The sequence below is a fragment of the Thalassophryne amazonica genome, chromosome 19 (genome assembly GCF_902500255.1).
Source record: "Thalassophryne amazonica chromosome 19, fThaAma1.1, whole genome shotgun sequence".
Classification (NCBI taxonomy): Eukaryota; Metazoa; Chordata; class Actinopteri; order Batrachoidiformes; family Batrachoididae; genus Thalassophryne; species Thalassophryne amazonica.
In genome coordinates, this window is record NC_047121.1 from 33,426,413 (window position 1) to 33,440,187 (window position 13,775).

The 13,775-nt window shown below is 41.5% G+C and overlaps 1 protein-coding gene across 3 annotated transcripts in view; it reads right to left on the reverse strand.

Moving 5' to 3' along the window:
• pacs2 (phosphofurin acidic cluster sorting protein 2) overlaps window positions 1-9,494 on the reverse strand; it is a 157,077-nt gene extending 147,583 nt beyond the window's left edge. For 2 of the 3 annotated variants that reach the window (XM_034195000.1, XM_034194998.1), the window contains exon 1: window positions 9,235-9,493. In XM_034195000.1, coding sequence (XP_034050891.1) covers window positions 9,235-9,353 — 119 coding nt within the window. In that variant the 5' untranslated portion in view covers window positions 9,354-9,493. Of the gene's footprint in view, window positions 1-9,234 lie in introns of all 3 variants that reach the window. The other variant, XM_034194999.1, reaches the window with a different exon arrangement.
• Between the last annotated feature and the right edge of the window lie 4,281 nt (window positions 9,495-13,775).

Sequence of the window (13,775 nt, forward strand, 5' to 3'; positions counted from 1 at the left end):
TGCTGCCGACAGAAAAAACACTGCACAACGCGTTTTTGAAAATCACTGTATCCATATGACCATGTAAAACTGAATGAATCATAAAAAGTATAAGAAATACCCTGATAGCAGTAACAAGCATTCCTACTGGGACAGTAAAAAAAAAGAACTCTGATAAGCTGGTCTGTGTAGAGTTAGGGTACAGGCTGATATCACTGAGTAACTTGACTTGGCATCACATTAAGCCGAGTCCTACCTGTCTAAACTGTGAAAGATCCTGATCAATAGAGCGCTGCAACAATCTGAACTACAGTCTTGACTGACAGATTGCATTACACAAGGAGGGAGGATCTCAGTCCCTTAACGCACAGCTTTTATCTACTTGTCCACACTGCTGAATAACAGAACAGTTATGAAATGAAGTCTTATTTCAACTAAAACCCAAAGTAAGTGAGCACCTGAAGGTGAACAGAGATAATGAATCTGAATGGAGTGAAGCCGACTCCAAAGTGACACATTAACTGACTACAAATCTCAGGCAGTTTCACCTTAAAAAACAACATTTCAGAAAAAAGAATATACTGCTTTAATCAGATTTTTAAATGATGCTAAAAATTCAAAACTGCACACAGACATAGTACATCAGGGGTGGCCAAGTTCGGTCCTCGAGAGCTACCTTCCTGACACTCTTAGTTGTCTCCCTGCTCCAACACACCTGAATCCAATGAAAGGCTCATTGAAAGTCTGCTAACGAGTCTTTCATTGGATTCAGGTGTGTTGGAGCAGGGAGACAACTAAGAGTGTCAGGAAGGTAGCTCTCAAGGACCGAACCTGGCCACCCCTGAAGTACATGCTGTAACAGCCTCTATAAATACTACAATTTGGAACAAAGCTGATAAATGGATACAGAAAATGAATGAAGGTGTTACAGTTTTGCTTTTGCATGTTCTCTTTAATTTTCACAATAAATAAATAAATAATCAATTTGTCCATCTACTTTGAATGTTGGTGAATATTTCAAAGGAGTATAAATGTTATATAACAGTTGATTAAACTGATAAAAGAGGATTATGAGATAATGCTGTGACAGTATTATTCAAACTTCAAGAGTATCACACAGTCTATGAACAGCATACTATAATTTTAGAAACGTGTGTGTATGTGTGTGTGTGTATGTTTGTTCCACTACTCCTACAAGGTGTTTGGGCCAATTTCCACCAAATTTGTGGTTCATGTAGGCTAACCCCAGTACTGCTGTTAAAGTGTGTTTTGGTAGAGGTCAAGGTCATTTGAGCCAAAGGTCAAAAATGGGTTTACCTGTCTGTTTGTTCTCCTATTCCTCCTTGGTCGTTTGGCAGATTTCTGTGAAACTTGATGTGTGGATAATAATCAACACTAGAGGTCAAACGTAAAATTTATCATTTTTACCTGAGGCCATCAAATATGGCCATTGGCTTTTCATCCGTCCATCCATCCATCTGTCCATCTGTCTGTGCTCAGCATAAGTCCAATCCTATGACTGCCAGACGCTTGAAATTCACAGGGAACATTCTTGGGACACAGATCTTGGGCAAGTTCAAAGATGGCTGACCTTGACCTACTTTAAGAGGTATTTTAAGAGGTTAAAATGTCACATTCTGTTTCCATCTGATCCATTTTGTTTTTGAGTGACGCAGGTGACAGCCAATTAGAGTAAAGCTGCACCGACATGTCAGTCGCTGGTCTCTTCAAAACCGATTTGTTTTGTCCATTCATATACATGTCTCTCATATATTATGTAAAGGCTAGCAAGAAATAAACACTCCTAAAACTGAAAATGCTGTTTTTAGATCCTAATAACACCTCTAAAGTGATTTACAAGACATTTTGTGGACGTTAGTGTGGTAACATCACAGGCTAGCTGCAAACTGTTTCATTTTTGTGTAAATATAGCGTCTTTATCACATACTATGTAAAAGCTAGTGAGAAATAAATACTGCTAAAACTGAAAATGCTGTTTTTAGAACCTAATAACACTTCTGAACTTATTTACAAGACATTTTGCGGACGTTAGCTTGGTGACGTCACTTGTTGGTGTAGCTACTTGCTACAGCTTCGTTTCTGGTATATTATGTAAAACCTAGTGAGAAATAAACGCTTCTAAAACTGAAAATGCTGTGTTTGTGACCAGATAACACCTCTGGAGTCATTTACAAGACATTTTGCGGACATTAGCTTGCACGCTAACTCAAAGCTAACTTCCCACTGAGTTAAGTTTGTCTCATTAATAACTACAAATGCACAGAGGGTGATCTACAAATATTTCTTGATTTGCACAACATGAACAAATGATTTGATTTTAAAATGTACAAATTATACGTAAGACAATAGGAGCTTAATAATTAATTAAACTACTGCAAATTATAAAGAACACAATGATCATACGGCTGAGGGTATTTTAGCATTGCGTTAAATTTTTCATTGCAATGTCCAGTGGCACACATAGGTAGGCATGTTCTGGAATTACCCAGGCAAGGTCAAAGTTTTCAAAGGCTAATCATTAGAGTCAGGGTCACGGGGTCAAAAGTCAATTTTTTTTTTTCCAGAACGATGTCCACCAAACCTGCCACACATATGGAGGAGGGTTCTGGGATTGCCCAACAAAGTCAAATTTGCCAAAGGTCAATCATTGTGGCCAAGATCATGTCTGTCCGTCTGTTCGTTGGCCTGCTCCTCCTAGGTCCTTTTGCTGATTTCTACCCAACGTGGCATGTCAATGAAGGTTGAACTCAAAACTGCCATTAAAGAATTCATTTTGACAAAGTCATACAGTGTGTCAGTTACTGTATGCCAATGTGAACAATCATTAAAAAATATTAAGTTGACTTTATCTCATGTAATATGTGTTCAGGGGCGTAGGTTTGCATATGGACCATAGGGACAAGTCACAACCAATATTTTGGGATGGCAAAATAGTCCCTACCAATATTTAGCATTTTTGTTTATATAACAAAATCATTCACTATTTTTTTGCGAACTCGATACTATAATTTTAGTTGTCACGTTTTGTGTTTTCGACGTGCCAGAATGACAGGGTTACCCATGTTGCAATTTCATTGGCTCACGTTCTTCTCACATGGACGTAAACAAAGCGCATCTCGTGGCAGGCAGTGCTTAATTTGTAAAGTGGGAGGTCCCGGAGCGCAGAGGATGGGTGGCTCCGATGCAGTGTTGCCAGATGTACGATAATTATCGTATTTGTACGATAGTTTTGCCATCTGTACGATGTACGATCTATAATGGGAAAAAACCCAATATGTACGATAATTTCAGTTGGTTGCCCAAACACGCATCTCTCTCTGACACCCAAGAATCATTTTGCAGGTGTTGCACTCAGTCGGCATCAAAGACACACCACACACAGGGCTGCTGCTGGCTTTGGGCTGCCGGGACAGTCATTTGAAAGCCCGCCCCCTCCGCATACAAAGTAATGAGTTCCCATCCAATCTCTGCAGGACAGGACAGGAAGATTCCCCAACCAACATCTTTTTTTTTTTCGAAACTGTATTTCAACAAATGCAATAACAAACGAACAAAACACAAGAGCAAAGAGATATACAAGAAAAATAAAAAAAAGTTCAAGTTCCTTATGGAGGTGTCAACATTTTTTCTGTGTTCAACAAAATCTGCACAAGTGGCCATGGCATCGGATGACAACAGCGACCTCGAGGTTGAATTCGACTCTTTCTAGTCTGGTAATTAACACGTTTGTGTTACTTCACAGTCTTCTTGTGCATTTGCATTCTTTTTGTGCCATAGTTTCCCCCATTACTATAATTACTGTTTAAAAATGTGACATAAAATTCTTTGTAAATTAAAAAAAAACGCTAAAATAGCTACGTTGTATGCGTTTTGTTTGTGTACGATAATTTCTCCCAAAATACGATAATTTTGAGGTTTTGGTACGATAGTTTCATATTTCATATCTGGCAACACTGCTCCGGTGCAGAAAAACAAGAAGGGCGGGGGGGAGGGGTTGCGACCAATGCTGTGCGCCACACTTAAAATAAACTGCACACACCTTCACAAATGACACCCTGCCTTTTCCTCAAAAAATACTACATTTATGTTTGCTGTCTATGTACTTTTCTGTCACTTTTGCGCTCTTTTTCATACTTTTCCCTCGTTTCAAAAGTCACCGAACGCACTTTACTGTAATATATGCAACATATAGCACACTGTTGGAAAGCACGGGTTCTTGGCTTGCTGTCAGTGTTGAAATTTTTCAGAGTGAGGGCTTACATGAGAACTTACGGTAATGAGAATCAGCGGCGCACTAGTGTGAAACTTCCGTGTTTTTCCTCTGCGTTATGACATCACAGGCTTACGTTTACCGTAATACACCATATATCATTGGAAATCCCTTTTTTTTGGGGGGGGGGGCAAATTAGGTTGCCAGATACCTATAACTGCATTATTGATGAAGAGAATAGATTATACATCTTGTTTGCAAAAACTTTTTTTTTTTTTTTTTGTTAGCTCCACAAGTATTTTTTTTTGTTGTCTTGTTCTCTCAGGTGTAGGCCTATAGAATAGATTCGTGATTTTGGGTGCAATTTTGTTATTTAAGCTATTTGTTTGTTTGCCTACACACTTAATATTGTAAATAAAGTGTTAAATTATTCAGCATTATGTCGTCATATGTTATGTATTATTACAGGGGGGCGGGGGGGGGGAGTGGTATTGTCCCTACCAAAGCTGAGACCAAACCTACGCCCTTGTATGTGTTTGTCTTTTTGCTGATCTGTGGTTGGCCAGAAGGACCTCCCTGATGTCTGTGTGCATATTTGTGTGTTTTTGTTGTTCTGGTTGGTGCTTTTTGAGATACAACCATTTTTGTTAATGAGAAACTTGCTGTGGCTCACTGATCCCAACTTCTTCCATTTTTAGGTGGGAAGGAGAGAGAAGGGGGTGGTTTTTTCTGCACAACTGAACATCTGTACACAGATGAATGCATGACTGCTCACCTTTATAAGTCGCCTCTGGGAGAAATTGCAGATCCAGTACCAGAAACAGCAATGAAGAAACCGCAGAAAAAAAAAAAGAAGCCAGGAATTTATAGTAAACTGGAATACTCCAAAGAAACACCCACATTTCAACTGACTGCAGCAGAGAGATGGATAAATTCACCTTTGGCGAGGTGGGGGTGGACCAGTTGTCTGCCTGAGTGGTTGCCATCCGGGACCCAACACAGTTCTGTAGTGTGGTGGATGTGCCAATGTATGGCACCAGCACATTTTCCCAGACCTGACTAGACCCCATATAGCACAGCATGGCATGGCATAGTGTCTGATGTTTTAGGGTCTTTCACAGATAAGGTTAGGCAAGATGAGCAATTTTTCCACATTTTTTTCCCTCAACATTCTACACACAATACCCCATAATGACAATGTGAAAAAAGTTTTTTTTTTAAATTTTTGCTAATTTATTAAAAACAAAAAACTAAGAAATTGCATGCACATAAGCATTCACAGCCTTTGCCATGAAGTTCAAAATTGAGGTCAGGTGCATCCTGTTTCCACTGATCATCCTTGAAATGTTTCTACAGCTTAACTGGAGTCCACCTGGGGTAAATTCAGTTGATCGGACATGATTTGGAAACACACAACCTGTCTACATATAAGGTCCCACAGTTGACAGTATATGTCAGAGTACAAACCAAGCATGAAGTCAAAGGAATTGTTTGTAGACCTCTGAGACAGGATTGTCTCAAGGCACAAATCTGGGGAAAGGTACAGAAACATTTCAGCTGCTTTGAAGGTCCCACTGAGCACAGTGGCCTCCATCATCCATAAATGGAATAAGTTCAGATCCACCAGGACGCTTTAGAGCTGACTGCCCATGTAAACTGAGCGATTGTGTGAGAAGGCCTTAGTCAGGGAGGTGACCAAGAACCCAATGGTCACTCTGTCAGAGTTTCAGCATTCCTCTGTGGAAAGAGGAGAACCTTCCAGAAGGACAACCATCTCTGCAACAATCCAGCAATCAGGCCTGTATGGTACAGCGGTCAAACGGAAGCCACTCCTGAGTAAAAGGCACATGACAGCCCACCTGGTGTTTGCGAAAAGGCACCTGAAGGACTCTCAGACCATGAGAAACAAAATTCTCTGGTTTGATGAGACAGATTGAATTCTTTGGCGTGAATGCCAGGTATCATGTTTAGAGGAAACCAGGCACCATCCCTACAGTGAAGCATGGTCATAGCAGCATCATGCTGTGGAGATGTTTTTCAGTGGCAGGAACTGGGAGACTAGTCAGGATTGATGGAAAGATGAACGCAGCAATGTACAGAGACATCCTGGATGAAAACCTGATCCAGAGCGCTCTTAACCTCAGACTGGGGTGATGGTTCATCTTTCAGCAGGACAATGACCCTAGGCACCCAGCCAGGATATCAAAGGAGTGCCTTCAGGACAACTGTAAATTTCCTTGAGTGGCCCAGCCAGAGTCCAGGCCTGAATCAGACTGAACATCTTTGGAGAGATCTGAAAATGGTTGTGCACCGACGCTCCCCATTCAATCTGATGGAGCTTGAGAGGTGCTGCAAAGAGGAATGGGCAAAACTGCCCAAAGATACGTGCACCAAGCTTGTGGCATCATAATCAAGACAAGGTGAGGCTGTAACGGCTGCCAAAGGTGCATCAACAGAGTACTGAGAAAAGGGTGTAAAGGGAATACCTATACCTACATGTGATTTCTTAGTTTTTTATTTTTAACAAATTTGCAAAAATAAATAAATAAAAAATTTAATGTTGTCATTATGGGGTGTTGTGAGTAAAATATTTAGGGAAAAAAATGAATTTACTCCATTTTGTAATAAGGCTGTAACATTTTGTTTCCTTTCACATTTTTTGCTTCACTGGTGACAGTGATTTGTGCTCTGTTGCCTTCTCTTGTGATAAGCAATATTTATGATCCTCCATATCCCCAAAACGAGAGTTCTCAAACTTGTTAGCGTGCACTATATTAGAGACAGGCCTTATCGATATACTGCTTCTTCCAATAGTAGGAAACTGTTTTTCTACGATATAAACAATACAGTTGGTGATGCAGGTGAGCAGCTCGCTAGAAGGACGCCATAAGGTGGAGCTCAAAGCAGAAGAGAAAGAAAAGTTAAGTCAACCATAAACTAAACAATGATACAATGTGATAGCGCCGTGTCATAGACGCATCCATGCGTTGCATTATGACAGAATAACATGTGTCAGTGTGCACTTATATAGTATGTTTCATACAGTGTTGGAGGCCAGAAGAAGCTCCAGTCTCTGCTGCACAAGTCCAGAGTGAGATCAAAACATAGAGTCCACATGTCACAGCAAACAAAACACAACTTTGAGCCCACAAGATACAATCTACTAGCATGGTTTGTCTAGTTTCTACATTTGATTGGTTGGTGCACGGTGCCAAGTTGATGCACACATTGCATGCAACTTTACAAGCGACACTGAGTGAGGCATTTATCTGAGCACTGACTAGATGTTGTTTGCTCACAAATGCACGCATGTAGAGATGAATGTCTGCTCTGTGTGATGAAAATATTATTTAAAGTGTGCACAAAATAATCAAGTCAAACTGTGGGAACAGATTACATGTGGTGTGCACACAAAGCATATCAAGCCATGCATTTTTTTTTCTTTCTGTGATCCATCAAGTGTGCACTGAGAGTCTGGGCTTCTAAAGCTGAACGGGTAGTTTCTAAAACACATTTGATTCTTTGTAATAGATAGGGGTGTAACGATACACAAAAATCACGGTTGGATACGTACCTCGGTTTTGAGGTCAAGGTTTGGTTCATTTTCGGTACAGTATGGGAACAAAATGCAAAACCTAAATTTGCTTGTTGTTTAAACCAACAATTCATTGTAACATTATACAAACAGGAAACAAAATAATTGCAAAGTGCTATCTGGTAATAAGTTAAATAAAATGTTTGCAAATAAACAACAAATATGTCAACTGATGCTGTCAACTGATTTACTGAAAGCTGCACTCCTCATGCGGTGTGAATTCACATGCACACCGTGTAAATATAAGGTTTTACCTGTACGTTTTATTGAAGAAAAGTCACTCTGCGGCACTTTGTGCCGTCAGATCAGTTAGCGGAGCGGAGTCTTCTACCCCCTCCCTCCCCACCGGTTCTCTGTCTTGGCGCAACAAGTCGAAAAAGCCTCAACAACGTCTCATTTACCACAGACTCCATCTGATCCTGGTTGCACACGCGATGAAATCTCAAGAAAAAGTTATAAAATTACTCAGTTCTCCGTGTGGAGCAGGGACATCGTGTGCACGCGGTGGATGACGTGTGCATCAATATTTACGTGTAACACTTCAGGGAAAAAAGCAGAAAAAAGCAAAAAGTCTTTCTAACAGCTTTCTGTGTAAATATCTCATGTTACAACATGGAGAGCCGCGGCTTATAGACAACTGCGGCTTATTTATGTAAAAAATTTTTTCTTTTTAAAATTGGTGGGTGTGGTTAATATTCAGGTGCGTTCGATAGTCCAGAAATTACGGTATACACACGCAAGGCAAACTCACCAGTGCACAGCCCTGTACTGAACGACCCGTTCCAAAACGGTTCAATAGAAATACATGTATCATTACACCCTTAGTCGTAGGTATTTATACAGTAATGAACAGATGGCTATATGTTATTTCTACTAATAAACACCCCTAAATCCTACACATTGTAGCTTTAAGTTGCAATATATTTGTGGAGGAAAATGTGGTGCCCCGTGCCTGCGCATTAATCCAACTCTGAGTGGCGCTGAAGGGTTAATCATGTCTTAGAGGTATGCGCTCCACTGAGTGCCCCTTTACTTTCACATTGCAACCAGTTGCATTAACTCAGCTGGAATCATTCAGATCTTTTCCACCTGCAGTTCCATTCAGAAAAGCTACTTCTTGCCAAAAAAAAAAACAAGCGCATAGCAAAATTCCACACTAAAGGTTGTCAAGTGTGAACACAACCTTTAGTGGAGTGATGTCATAAAGCTGCTGCTGCGTCATGACTGAGCTGACACACCTTGACTGCACAGAGGATGGAAACGTGTTTCATCAGCACCTAAAGGCCTTTGTAACCTTTTTCAAATGTCTACTAAGTACAGAGTTTGCACACTGCAGGTGGCGTGTGCACTTTGCTGTCACGCGGCTAGCTGCGCTGTTAGCAGGCTGCATTCATTCTGTTTGCGCCTTTTAAAGTTGAACGCGGCTCACCTCGGGATGCAGTTCGGGGAGGAACCGTCTATCTCCCACGTAGCGAACAGGTTCATGGGCACCGGCCGGTTGAGAGCCCCGCTGCCGGGGAAACTCAGCCGTCCACTTCTCTCGGCCATGTTCCGTGGAGCGGGTGGGACCGTCCGACACCGAGCGTGGAGACAACAGAGCGGCGCGAGCCTCGAGTCCGCGGCGTCACGTCACGCGCGCTCTCACGTTCGTGGACAGTGGACGAAGGAGGATGAACTCATTTCTCGGCTCCAGGTCGGTGAGTTCCTCCGGTACCGGGAGGAGGAGGAGGAACCGCAGCAGGAGCGAGCGCGTGCTGCGAGCGCGTGCCGTCAGCGTATGGAATGTTATTAATGCCGCAAAGGAGGAGGCACGCGCACACCAATTAAAGGACAAGTCCGCTTTTCCACCAACCGAAGTCATATTAAAATTTTAGCAGTCAAGCCTCTGAGTGCCCTACTCACCTTGGATAACCATATTTTTAAAAAATACTACAAAAAAAATTAAATACACAGAACTAAATAGGGCAGCTACTACATGAACTCAAAGCGGCATTTTTCTGAACTCTGAAGTTCTACAGTGTCATTACCACACTCTTGAAGTATTATTGTTATTATGTTATTAATGTTTAAGCGCAACACTCACTCAAAAAGCACAAAAAAGTCATGGGACACCCATTCATTTTCAGCCACTTATCCAGTGCGGTGTTGCGGTGACATCAAAGCAAGCAGCTCATCCCACACTTCCCTATCCTCAGCCAAGTCCTGTAACTCTTCCCTTCCCAGGAATCCCGCAATCAAGCCATCTTGCAAATATAATCCCTCCAATGTGTCCTGGATCTTCCCCGAGGCCTCCTCCCGGTTGGACATGTCTGGAAGACTTCCCGAGGGAGACAACCAGGGGGCATCCTCACCATGTGCCTGAACCACCTCACCTGGCTCCTTTCGATGCGAAGAAGCAGCAGCTCTACTCAGAGTCCCTCCCGGATAGTCGAGCTTCTCACCCTGTCCAGGAGTGTAAGCCCAGATTCTTTTTGAGAATCATTAAGAAATTATTCGATCCACCGACATCAATAGCCTTTTTGCTTAATGATTCCCTTATCAGTCCTTCAGAGCGGCCGTTGTTTTTGAGGGTGTTTTTTCAGGAAAATGATCATTTCTTTACATTGATTACAGACCCTGCAGGAGGGTCTGTAATCAACCGCTTCTGTAACAGCTCTGTTTTGAAGCTTGGAACAACGAAGCAGCACTGCTATGTTGGTTCTTTGCTTCGTGGCTTTTCAGAAGTGGAAAGTCCACTTCTTAACCCCTCTAAAAGCCATTTAAAAATGTCAATTGTGAGTCATTTTTGTGCAGATTAAAGTCAGTAACTGGGGCTTTTGTCTTGTTGCGAGCAACAAACGAGAATCGCCCTCTGTTCCATTCGCACTGCTCCAAATGCTGCGGCGCTCGGTACCAAGAATCAGGTGTCTCGACGAGATGTCATTCCTATCAAGAAGCCAGCCCTCCATGCGACTCTCTCTACCTAGACTTTTGCACTAGCCCGACAACCAGCACGGCTGTGAATTGGGCCAGATACTGACCTCCATTTTGGAGTGAGATTTCCCACTCCTAAATGACCAATAGGAGAGCAGCGCTCGCGCCATATCAACGTGAGGCTGACGCATGGGCTGACGTCAGTGTCTCGGCCGCCAACCAATCACAGGCTAGGAGAGAGAGGCCAGTATCTGGCCCTATTCAGGGCCAGTTGTCGGGCTAACTTTCACGTCTCCCCCGTCCACACTTCCCCCCATAGGGTTGACGGTGCCTCTCTTTACCGCGTTGAACTCCCCGACTGAGCGACTGAGGAATGAAAATACAACAGCAATACGTGTCTTTTAAACTTTTAAAACTTTAAATTTGCATGTGCACGCTGTATTTACAGCGCAATATTGTCGGGAAGCACAACTCGACCGCTCAACTCGATAGAACATTCACACGCAGAGTTAAGCTCCCCCACTGAAGGAAACACGCATAAGTGTTGTCTTTACATGAAAATACAACAGCAATAATTGTCTTTTCAGTTTTAAAAAGTTCAAACTTGCATGTGCACGCTGTATTTACAGCACAATATTGTCGGGACACGGAACTGTCAATTTATGAGTGGGGACGCATAAATCGACAAACACTGGTCAGAATTAATAACTTCAAAGCGATTCACCGTTTAAATCTTTCCAAACATTGTAACACAGACAACACGGTAAAGTGTTTTTTCCTCCCTCTGTAAGAGCTCAGCTTAGAGGTATTTAGTGACATTCATGCCATTAATATCTAAAAGGAAACGCTTTTGAGAAAAACTCCAGATTTTTTTATTCATGTCCAGAGAACAAGGATCCAGTGACCAATTTCATATTTATTTACTTTAAGACTCAATAAAATGTTATTGACATAGAAAACATGTAAAACCTACTTTTAGTACACAGAAAATTCACAGGAGGTATTGATAAAGGAATCAATAAGGAATCGGATCGATAAGCGGAATCGATAATGGCATCGATATCGATAAAATGTTATCAATACCCATCCCTTATTATTTATGTTAAAGTGTTTGTTATGCCAAAGATGTTTAAAAACATACAGAGATGCTTAAGTGTTAAAAAAACAGATGTTTAATATATGACAAAAGATAAAAATAGAAGAATAGAAAGTTCTTTAAAAACATGCTTAAAATGTTTGAAAATGGTGTAAAATGTGTAAGAAAGTTCTTTAAAAACGTATAAATGTTTACAAAGGCTGTAAAATGTGTAAATGTAGAGACAGTTTCTTAAAAACACACAAATACTTTTAAACTGTGTTTAAGATGTGTAAAAGAAAAAACAAGCACACGAAGATATTGAAATTGTATGTATGTATGTGTGTCATGGGGGGGGCAGCTATTCATCTGTTCTCTGAGCAGGGGCTCACTCTCCCACCTGGTAAACCCCTGGTTTACTGAGTTTGTTAGCTGGAGCCGGTACATGGTAAGACAGTCAAACAGGAGAAACAGTACAAAGAACATCAGGCTGGAGGCGTGGTCAAGAAAAACAAACAGGTGGTCACAAACGATGAGGCAGAACGAGCCAAGGCAAAATACAAAGACAGAACTGGAAGGAAGGCACAAGGCACATCGATCTGGCAAGAAACTAGAACAAACTGCAAACCTTAAATACACCGAGCCAGGTGATGAGCTGCAAATTAGGAGTAGGAGTGTGTAGAAACTTCCAGAACCAGGGTGTGGCTAGAGAGAAGGAAACACCCACCACCAAGCACCAAGAGAACAACAAGAGAGAAAGAGACAGAAAAAACCCAAGCAGAAAAAGCAAGATAACAAATGACAAAAGCAAACAATAAATATAAAACAGGGTAAACACAAAGCAAAACCCCAAATCCTGACACTAGCAACTACTGGAGGTATGAAGAGAAAACCCTCACCTGTCTCTCCAACAAAGAGCATCTCACCACCACCCTCAAAGGTAAAAGGAGCCTCCGGCCAATGAGGCGCTCATACAGGCTATTGAAAAGCTAATCGCTAAAATAGACAACTTTGGCACTCAGCTACGTGAAACACTGTCATGGTGGCTAACATGTCCAAGCTCGTGGAGATGAATGCAGCTGATATTAAAGATTGCAAAACTAAAATTCATGAAATGGAAAAGCAATTTCCCCGGCTTGTTCAAGAAAAGGAGTTGAAAGAAAGAGTGAATGAGATACAAGAGGTGCTGGAACCTCAAAATTCATGGCTTGAAAGAGAAAGATGACAAACATGTGAAATGTCGTTATTGAAATACTTTCAAAGATTGTGCTACAGTGGGTTACATCGATGAAAAGCATGATTGACACCGTTCACTGCCTGGGGAAACGTGAAGAAGGAAGATGCCATCAGGTCATCATGCAGTTCACCATGATATACCACCGTGATGCCTTCTGGAAGCTGACCAAGAATTCTAAGATCTGTAAAAATCTGGGTATACACTTCAAGCAAGATTTCTGCAAAGCTGACCATGAAGCTCGTGCAGCTGCTTGGCCGAAGATGGAGCAAGCCAGAGGTGCTGGGAAGAACGTGTATTACAGAGGGCATGTGGGGTACACTGATGGTTTCAGGGTTGCACTAGATAGTTATTGTATATAGTTATTCTGCATCTTACATCTGCCTTCCATTAAAATGCATAGAAAGCCTCCATGTTGAAAAAAAAATGGCTCCAGATTTCTAAGGGTTTTATCCTGGTCATGTTACAAGCTAAGGATTTTTGATATATTCTGTTGATTATAGTTTTGAAATGCTCAGCTGCACTTTATATGGACCACAATTTAAAGATACTGCTTCAAAAGGTTGGCTTTACTATTTACTGCTTTTATACATTTAAAGTTCATATTGCCAAAGGGCAAGAAAATATGTTCTAAATTTGTTAACTACTGTCGAATTGGAGCAGTGCAGCAGTGCTTAATTAAATGGTAAATGGACTGCATTTATATAGCGCTTTTCCATCTGCATCAGACGCTCAAAGCGCTTTACAA